The 10,718-nt window shown below is 41.1% G+C and overlaps 1 protein-coding gene across 6 annotated transcripts in view; it reads left to right on the forward strand.

The window, feature by feature from the left end:
* Positions 1-5,949, forward strand: part of LOC133610735 (uncharacterized) — a 63,935-nt gene extending 57,986 nt beyond the window's left edge. For 5 of the 6 annotated variants that reach the window (XM_061967301.1, XM_061967299.1, XM_061967305.1 and 2 more), the window contains 2 exons: positions 4,431-4,608; positions 4,802-5,949. In XM_061967301.1, coding sequence (XP_061823285.1) covers positions 4,431-4,608; positions 4,802-5,169 — 546 coding nt within the window. In that variant the 3' untranslated portion in view covers positions 5,170-5,949. The remainder of the gene's footprint in view (positions 1-4,430; positions 4,609-4,801) is intronic. The other variant, XM_061967300.1, reaches the window with a different exon arrangement.
* Positions 5,950-10,718: the final 4,769 nt, after the last annotated feature.

Raw genomic sequence — 10,718 nt, forward strand, 5'->3', positions numbered from 1 at the left:
ATTTGCAACACTATTGCTTACACAGCTTATCAGAAGGAATGAAAAGAGCATGTTTGCATTTGCTTACCCTGAACATATTGTGTATCCAGAAAATAATTTTAAAAAGCCTTGAAAGCTGAAACTTTCAAACTCATTCATTTTGACATTCTTTTTAATGAAACACAATTAACCTTTACTACGGTACCTGTACTTTGTTCAAACTTATTCCACACCATATGTTTGTTTTATTTGGACGCAATCAACGTCAATGCAAAAATTATGTCCTTTTTGCACTCCACATCCTTTCAAATCTGTGCTTCATACTTGATATTGCTACTCTTAACTCTTGTTGAATGTTGTTTTTATTGCAGCAACAGTAGAAAAAAGCAATCTCACACAGAGAGGATGTTGAAAAGGTAACAGAATGGCACAAAACACACAGATCGGTCTTTCCTCATTTCCTATTGTAGATACAGTGAATCCAACGACAATGCATGCCTCATTCTACTTCCGCGTCTTTTTATTCTGGTTATCGTCACTTGTTTTACTTGCCGCTTCTTTTAAAAAAAAAGTCTGTCACAAACTTCATCATCTTTCGGCCTACGTTATGTCATGATCCGTAGTCCGGATCATGTTTTTGTTATGTTCTGTTAGATTTGGACTCTTTTAGTTCCTGTTTGACACCTGAGTTTGTTTTAGTTACCATGGCTACTTATGATTTTCACCTGCCTCTGGTGTTCGGGACGCGCACCTGCTTCTAATCAGAGGACTATTTAAGTCTGCCTTTGCCAGTCAGTCGTCCTGGCGTCATTATTGGTTTCATGCCACAGTTTCGTGTTTGTTCTATGCCATAGTTAATGCTATTGGTTTCATGCCACAGATTCGTGTTTGTTCTTTGCCATAGTTAATGCTGGTTGTTTCATGCCACAGTTTCATGTTTGTTTCATGCCACAGTTTTGTGAGGTTCATGTCTATAGTTTTTTGCCTTAGCTTCTGCGTGCGATAGGCACGCTTGCCTTCGGGTTGTTTTCTGTTTTGTACCTCGTTGATTGTTTCTTAAAATAAAATCATGTTCCTACCTGCAAGTCCTGTCCGGAGTCGCCCGTTTGCCTTCCTGGGAGAACAACCCCGCAGTAAGCGAAAACCACGTCGTGACACGTTAGCTCTTTCCCCATGTGTTCCTGTGTACGTACTACTTCTCCTGGGTAGACAGGGAGCCTGTTGATTAGTTTGATCGTTCTAACATAAATACTGGAGTGTGGAGACAAACTCTCCCCTGCTTTTTCTAACCCCTGTGACACCTCACAGCGACTGCCCCTCCAAAGTGGTCCCGACCCACTATTTGAGAAACAGTGTGCCAATTGATTATACGGTAGGAAGGGGATTCATATGGCACCATTTGTCACGGTTTACCAGGCACATGAAACGTGTTGAATTTGGGGTACACTATTCACTTTAGCCACTAGATGGCACTAGAGCAGAGGTGTAAAACTAATTTTAAATCGGGGGCCACGTGGAGACAAATCTACTCCCAAGTGGGCCGGACTGGTAAAATCACGGCACGATAACTTAAAAATAAAGACAACTTCAGATAGTTTTCTTTGTTTAAAAATAGAACAAGCACATTCTGAAAATGTACAAATCATAATGTTGTTGGGTTTTTTTTACACTCACATGTTGCGGTTAATAGTATTGTACCTTTATTTGTCGTTATTTATACTTTCTGGATAAATTATGTGATAGTGTTCATCAGTCAACTCATCGGTGTTAATTTTCAATCTATCAAGATGAAAAAATAATATCAAAATCAATTTACAGGATGTTATTTATGTAGTTTGCTCATTTTCCTCGACTGATGTACTGACATCATGTGGTTTATTTATTTTTTACATATGTAGCATCATCTACAAAGATACAAATAATTGCTATTGCGACATCCAGTGGACACATTTAGAGCAGCAGTTTCTTCCATTCAAAAATTTCGGCTCATTTTTATACTTAGCAAACTCATCCCTAGTCCAGTGAGGGTCATTTTGTACTTCATCGTCTGAGGAAGAGTGCATTGCGGAAATCTTTTATTTATAGATCTGTATCGCTCTGGAATAACCTGCCTTGAATTCTCACTGGCATTGAAAGTAAACAGGTTTTTAAAAGTAAACTAATATTTTATCTGAGTCTGTAAATCATCAAATCAAATCAAATCAACTTTATTTATAAATTAGTTTGCTTGTTGATGATTTTTGTTTGGTTTTGTATTGTGTAGTTATATTTATATTGTAACTAATATACTGAGACTGTAAATTGTTTGCTTGTTTGCTTGTTGATGATTTGTATTTGTTTCTGTATTGTGTAGTTATAATTATATGCTTTTACTTGTAACTGTATTGAGTTTGTGGACCCCAGGAAGACTAGTGGGTTGTTGTGGCACCCAGCTAATGGGGATCCACCATGAATTGATTAACGTGGACCCCGACTTAAACAAGTTGAAAACTTATTCGGGTGTTACCATTTTGTGGTCAATTGTACTTAATATGTACTGTACTGTGCAATCTACTAATAAAAGTTTAAATCAATCGATCCTCAATAAAATTCAATACAAATCAAATCCCGCGGGCCGGATAAAAACCTGTTCGCGGGCCTGATCCGGCCCTCGATCCTTACGTTTGGTATCCCTTCACCAGAGAGCTGAATCTTAAAATGTATTTTGTGACAATTCCAACTTTGACCACAGCATCAATTGCTATGTAGAGTGGCACTTTCCATCATTTTCAGCAGACTGCATGGCAAAAATAATTAGTCCCCTGTCCCCCCTTTCCTCTCACCTCAGATCCACCCAGAAATGAAACCGTGGGAATGCTTTCCCTACTGTATTTTTTATCATTATGTTTGCATTGATATGTTACCAAAGTAAAAGCAGCTGTCTCACTCTCTCTTTATTTTTTTCCTCAACTAGAGTAAATAGCTTGCACTACATGTAAATACTGTAATCAGCGCCTGCATGCCAACAAACTTGACCTTTTGCACATCCGTTGCACGTGTGTGAGAACGCGCCCCGCAGAGTATGATGCCGTGTGTAGCACCCGGGGGACTGTTAAAGAGGTACTAATATCATGCTTGTAAACACCGTAGTCTTCAGTGTCCAGTTTGATGGCAACCCCATCATTGCTGTCTTGCTGACAACCACCCACACCAGGGGTGCAGTATATGGCGGGGACATGTTAGGACTATTCCAACACAAGAACAGCTGCAACAACCGTGGCCCAATTTGGGGTTTTTTCATGGGGCTCACAGAATTTCAGGCGGTGCCCCTGACCTTCACACATGTGCAGAGGCTAACACATTTTCAACCTAACAGCCCTTTCAGTAGTGCCAATTTGAAGACAAATGGGCACAATAAGCAACCCAAATCGCTCTGTCTGTTTGGGTTTGGGGAAAATCCTCGCTCGCCGGCATGCTTGTCCTTAGATTAAAACACACCGAGCAAGAAAATAGAGCAAAGAGTGGATGGAACGGATGTGGCATTGACAAAGTAGAGCATAATCACCGGAAAATACGGTCAGCCTTAACAAGGCTGAATGTCAAGCTGCTGTTACAAGCGTTATCGACAGAACCATTATGGAACATGAGGGAACAATGAATGAGGGCTGTGGACATAGAGTAACATGAGGGAACTATGATGGGGAAATAACTGACTGACGGAGTGTATTTGGATACCATGTGACAGAAGTTAAGGTGTGAGGCTATACTTCCGTTTTCTTGTCCAAGTTAGGGTCGCAGGTGAGCTGGAGCCGACACGAGCTGTTTTATGGGCGTGAGGTGGGGACCACTCTGGACTGGTCAACAGACAATCACAGGCAGGGGCTTCAAAGTGAAGGGATACGTGGAGATGCTGTACCGGGGCCCTCAGCACAGCTTTTGTGAAGTTTGAAATATTTATTTTCTGTCTTTTCAATGTGTAAGTTATGAAAATAAAAAAAAGACGTCAGACGTGTTAAGCTAAAAATAAATATGACTGTGGAAGTACATTAATAAGGTTGTTGGAATTAAATGAAGAACATCTAAGACTATCTACACTCAATTTACACCTCTTGGTCATTATTGTGATGCGTTCAAAGACCCCGCGATTAAAGTTATAAAAAGAGTCACTTCTCCGGTTCCGGTTTGAGTGAACGCTGCCGCAATTTGCTGCTGCTGCTCTCCAGTGTTTTCTAATTGATTTTTATGTCATGGCCCATGCGCAGTCTGATGCGCAGCTGCACTCACTCTCCAATCAACACACCTGGCACTGATGAGAGTGAGGACTACTTAAACGACCGCGTCCTGAGATTCAGTGCCAGAACGTAGCAACCTGTACACGTACCGTAGGCTCGTCTAAACTCCCTTGTCGCCTTGGTATTCCTGATCTCTGTGTTGTCCCAGCGTTTATTGTCGTGTCCTCCCTCGTCCCGCAGTTTCTTGTGTGTGTCCCCGAGTCGAGCTGTGTGTCTCGCATTCCTGGACCTTCCCCTTCCTGGATCTCAACCTCTCGCCTGTCCCTGGACTACGACGCCTCGCTCCTGCCTCTTGACAACTCTTCTGCCCCCGGACTACCCTGCATGCCTTGCCTTGTCAGACAGCACCGGATTTACGGTAACACTCTCTAGTTAACTACAACACATAGTCTGACACTCATTCTCTTTTGGTTAGTTATATATTATATATTTATATCTTTAATAAATACGCCCAAGGCTAAACGCTCTCCCTGCCTCAGTGCCGTCTTCTTCTCCCCAGTATCATTACATTTTAAATGCTTTTGATATTTTTTTCCCCCATTTATTTACAGCAGATATTCTACTTCTGACCAACGCGGTACTGTTAGCTTCTTCAAGGCTCCTCAAACGCTACCGCTTGCTGCGTGTTGGCTTCTCACTCACCTGGCCCACCGCTGCTGTTTTGGTTACGTACATCTGCCCGTCCATCATGTGGATTTACAATCTCGCTTTGGGCTCTGCTCTTGTAGACTGTCCTGTCCATTTTAATAAACCCAGCGTCATCTCTGTTCCAATACATGAGTGCGGAGCTCTTCCAACTCATTCGGTCTGCTCCCTCGCCTGGATTGCATCACTTTCGGGACATTGTCGGAGGTATATCCACCCACCGCCGTCCTCCGAGAAACACCCGCAGGAAGGTCGGTCACTGCACGTTAGCTAACCTGCCCAAGTCAGCTAACGTTAGCTTCTCCAACCAGATCTCCGCCGTCAAATTTGGATTATTTAACACCTGTTCCCTCACAGGCAAGGGACTACTTCTGCAGGACCTCCTCCATGACCGAAAATATGCCTTTCTCTGTTTAACAGAGACTTGGAAAAATCCCAATGACTTTTCGAGGCTGAACGAGTCTACTCCACCTGGGTTTGTTTACATCTGTCAACCCCGCGTCACCGGAAGAGGAGGTGGTCTCGCGTTGATTTACCACAAGAGTTGGAGGTCTCCTCTGTCACATTGCCAGAGTCAAGTTCATTTGAGTCAGTGGCTCTTCAACTAAATAGACCCATTCCAACTGTTTTAGTTAATATTTACTGCCCACCCAAACTAAATAAAGAATTCAAGGAAGAGTTTAATACACTTGCTCACTCTCTTCAAACATAATTTTGCTAGGTGATTTACATATTCGTGTAGACATCACTAATCATTCACTTACAAAGGAATTAATCTCTTGTATGGACTGTGTTTTTGTTTTTTTTATCAAACATTGTATTAACTTTCCCACCCACTCCAAAGGCCATAAATTGGACTTGGTCTGCTGCTCTGGTGTCACTTCTCTCAACTGTTCTGCTACTGATCTCCCCACCTCCGACCACATGCTTATTTCATTCAAAATATGTTTGTCACTATTCAAAATCAAACAACCACGTTTAATGTCCTACCGTAACATAAACACATCAAATTACCAAATCTCACAGCAGGCATTGACAGTTTTCCCACCATCACCTTGCCCACATGCACCCCAGATCAGCTTGTCTACCCCTACAATGATGGTCTCCAAAATCTGCTGGACTCACTTGCCCCCTGGTTCTCCCCTCTGCTGAAAGCCAAAGGTCGTCACCTGGAGTAGCTTTCCAGAAAAAAACAGACTCACTGTTCACAAACAAATGCACCATTTTCCTCAGACATAATCACAGCTGGGGATGGGAACACCCGAGGCCTGTCCTCAATAGTTAACAAAGCAGTCCAGCCCGCTGATTCCCTTCCCTCACACTTCTACTCCGCTGACCACTGTAACTCCCTGATGTCATTTTTCAACTCAATAATTGCCAATTATCCACCAACAACTGACCCCTCTAATGTTCAGTTGCCCATCCACTCTTATTCCTCACCCTGTTTTTTCTTGCTTCCATCTCCCTTCTGCTGGTGATCTGTCAAAATGTAGCAAGAAATCCAAGCCATCCACCTGCCAACTTGATCCTTTGCCTTCCTCCCTAGTAATAGCATCCCTCCCCTCTCTCCTCCCCTTGATGCCTGCAATCATCCATTCCTCTCTCACCTCTGGTTCGGTCCCGTCGTCTTTTAAACCACTACTGTAACACCAACCCTAAAGAAACCTGGTTCAGACCCCAATATTGTCAACAATCTACATCCTATATCCAACCTGCCATTTCCTCAGAAATCCTGGAAAAAGTAGCTTTACAGATCCATGCCCATCACTCCAGCAATATTAGCAATAATTTATGAACAGTTCCAGTCTGGTATTTGCCCCCACTACATCACAGGAAGAGCTCTTCTTAAAATCACAAGTGACCTTCTCTTGGCAGCTGACTCAGGACTTCTATCCATTCTCATCTTCCTTGATCTGAGCGTCGAATTTGACACCATATGTCATTCCACCCTCCATGACCGACTAGCCTCCATTGGTTTATCTAACACACCCCTAGCCTGGTTTCACTCCTATCTTTTTGACCGTATTCAGTTCATTCAGTTAAAATAATTCTCATCCTATTCATCCCCTTCCTCTCTTCTGGTGTACCAGGTCTGAGGGCTCTGTCCTCAGACCTATACTTTTCATCATCTACCTGTTTCCACTTGGTCAGATGTTCCGTAAACATAACATACATTTTCACTGTTACGCAGACGACACCCAGCTCTGTTTCCTCTGGCTGACCGGCAGCACCCGTCACTGCTCGCTGAGTGCTGCTTGCTTTCACTTCAGTCTCCAAAACACAACAAGTCTCCAATATCACTGGGAAAAGTTGCTAGATTTGTCGCTAGTAGCTGTTTATAAAAAAAAGAGGTTTGGTAACACTGTCTGTGCCATCCTCAAGTATGTGTTTCGCTATAAAATGTTATTTTAAACTTGTTGTACGCCGATGATGAGGACGTTTTGTCGCTGCAATACCAACAAGTTACCTTAGAAGTTCTGTTTTGAAGTGAAAGTGGCCGCCCCTCATCGTGATCACAGACCGTGTAACAAATGCGCGCCTTATCCCGGATGCAGGGCCGGCCCGTGGCATAGGCCGTATAGGCAAATGCTAAGGGCGCCGTCCATCAGGGTGCGCCACGCCAGTGCCACAAATGTTGGAGAAAAAAAAAAAAAAAAAAAAAAAGTTGGTACTATTATTTCTAAATACAAAAAATAATCCCACGTTAATTAAAATGCAAAGTAAAGCCTATTTAATAGAAATATTATTTGTTACAACATTACGCCCTCCCCCCCCTTCCCGTATCATGACTCTTTTTGGACGTCACCACATCAAAAAATCAACACAAGATGTCAAAACGGCCAAAACTGTCAGGTGCCCAGGGAAGAAAAAAGAGAAAAGAAGAGGAGGAGAAACGAGAAAATACAGAGGTAGCAGGTAGGTATTAGCCTACATGAAATTATTTGTCTGTTACAGAATGTGATAGTAACCTGGCTTTTTAGCATTAAGCTAATGTTACATGATTCGGCAATTGCTAATCAATAAATAGCTAGTTCTGTTTTAACGTCGGATTAATATTGTGGAGGGGGCTAAATTGTTATGGAAAATAATGTAACGTTAGGTAATTACAGTACTCCCGCCTTACATTCCTCAGGGACATTTCTTTCTTTCTTTAGTTTATTTGGAACATGAACACACTTACATCATAATACATCACACAATTTCATATCATTTCATTTTACATCATGCCCGAAAAGGAGTAGGAAGAAGCAAAGCTTATTTAATCCTACCCCTTTCCCACTTCAAAGCGTTTACAAATATATAGAATCATTTACTGACCTTTTTATATAATAAAATAACATCTATGAATTAGTATACAACAGTTTTGTAATATGTAATTAATTAATTAATTCAGTCATTATTAACATACTGAGATGAAGAATATCTTATTTTCAATAAGGTTGAAAGTATTTCTCACAATTCTTCTTCTTTGTACTCTGTAAGCACTATTATTTTGAACAACCTTTTAAACTGGATAATATCAGTACAATTTTTAACTTCTTTACTTAATCCATTCCATCATTTAATTCCACATACTGATATGCTAAAAGTTCTAAGTGTTGTACGTGCATATAAATGTTTGTATTAGATCTTTTAAGCAGGTGTTTTTTGTTTACATTGTTATTGCCTTCTGGTTAGCTAATGTTTGCCCTGCAGGTAATAGTCACTTTTCCACCCCTTTATATATTAGGTATAGTTGTAAGTAAAAAAAAAAGGTCAAAGACAAAGCTATTCGGGTTCTTGTGAGTATATACACTTCACTGCCGATGTGGGGGGGCGCCACCTAAAATCTTGCCTAGGGCGCCAGATTGGTTAGGGCCGGGCCTGCCCGGATGTAATTAATTTTCATTCATATTTGATAACGCAATAATTTATTTTCATTAACGTTGACAGGTCAAGTATACATATATATAAATATTTATATATGTGTATATATTTTTTATATGTACAGTATCTACATGTGTGTATTTATGTGTGTATATTAGGGCTGTCAAACGATTATAATACTTAACTGCGATTAATCGCATTTGTTCATAATTAACTCAAAATTATCGTGTTTAATCGCAGATAGGTATAATTTTGAATCATTAATAAGTGTACCCTACAATATATAAGCCAGTGTCGGGCCGTGCGTTTCTCACCTAGGCCTTCAGTGATGTCCGACTTCAATGATTATCACTCAAAATACCATCATTTATGTCCCCACATGACCATTGCTGGAGAAATACTATACAGAAACACATTTAAGCACTACTGTCCATTGAAACACCACCAACAGTGTACAAAACGGGTTATTTCTTCGCGCATTTAAAAATCAATAAAGCCGCATCAGCAATTTAAAACAAATCTTATGTAGTACTGTCAAAATTAGAATTGCAAAAAACATTAAACGTGAAAAAATAAAGAAATAAAATATTTGAATTTACAATTTGTAGAACCCATTGGAGCTTCCGGGGTTGGCCGACATCGTCTCGAAATATGTTGTTTCTCTTTAAATATCCTTCTTGAAAATGGCCTTGCAAATATATGTGTTGTCTTGTCTAATCATAAAAGATGCAGACGAGGCTTGTTGGCTGAATTCTTAAAGTTTACTCCACAGCGTGCTCATCAAAAACATCCGGCATGGCTAAACAAGGCTACTGCGCATGCTCTTCAGTACTGTGGCATGCTGGGTAATGGCGTTTTTATGCTACCTAGCTCATAACATCACTATATATCTGCCTTAATTAGGCTATCTAGAAGGCCTTACTGACAACAACTCGTGATCTGATTGGCTATCGCAACTGTCTGTCAAATGTTTGTGTCCGTTCACTATCAGTGAACGGACTGCATTGTTAATTCTGAAGGCTTCGGGCAGATTTGGTACAGCATGGCAACATAAGCTAGCTAAATTCTGATTGGATAAAAACTCTATAACCTAAAATCAACAGCGCTGGAAAGAGTATAATATGACATGAAGAGAATATGAATACTTTTGGATATTTAGAGAGAGTAAATTAAAAAATACTTTTATCTTTAATTATGATCATGATTTCTGGTTATGTTAGGCCAACAGAGAAGGCCTTGCTGGCCCTGACGGCACACCACTGATATAAGCTAATGCTGAAAGTTAACAATCCAGTCTGTATGCAACATAACTGCTAATTTTGCAAATTTAATTTTCACTTGCATACAAAACATTCTAATTTGGATTGTTTCCCTGGCTTCGAGACTCTCCCAAAAGACAGTGCGGGGAAGACACAAGAAACTCCCTTCTTGTCCCTCATGGACACACACCTGTTGTTGTTGTTGACTTTGGAGTGACTGGCGATTGCAGGAGAACCAAGGTCGCGGAACAGAGACACCCTGCAGGCTTACATACATACATGCATCCACGAGAAATACACGCCACACACACATACCCCACCCTCCATTCCACACCTTCCACTTCGATCCCTCAGGCGGTACTGCATCAAAAACCCAACATCAGGGTGTAAAGGATATCACCACATGGGCTCAGGAACACTTCAGAAAACCACTGTCAGTAAGTGCTGTTCGTCGTTACATCTGTAAGTGCAAGTTAAAACTATACTATGCAAAGTGAAAGCCATTTATCAACAACACCCAGAAACACCACCGGTTTCGTGAGCCTGAGCTCATTTAAGATGGACTGATGCAAAGTGGAAAAGTGTTCTGTGGTCTGACGAGTCCACATTTTAAATTGTTTTCGGAAACTGTGGACATTGTGTTCTCCGGAAAAAAGAGGAAAAGAACCATCCGGATTGTTAAAGGCGCAAAGTTCAA

The sequence above is a fragment of the Nerophis lumbriciformis genome, linkage group LG11, assembly GCF_033978685.3.
Source record: "Nerophis lumbriciformis linkage group LG11, RoL_Nlum_v2.1, whole genome shotgun sequence".
Classification (NCBI taxonomy): Eukaryota; Metazoa; Chordata; class Actinopteri; order Syngnathiformes; family Syngnathidae; genus Nerophis; species Nerophis lumbriciformis.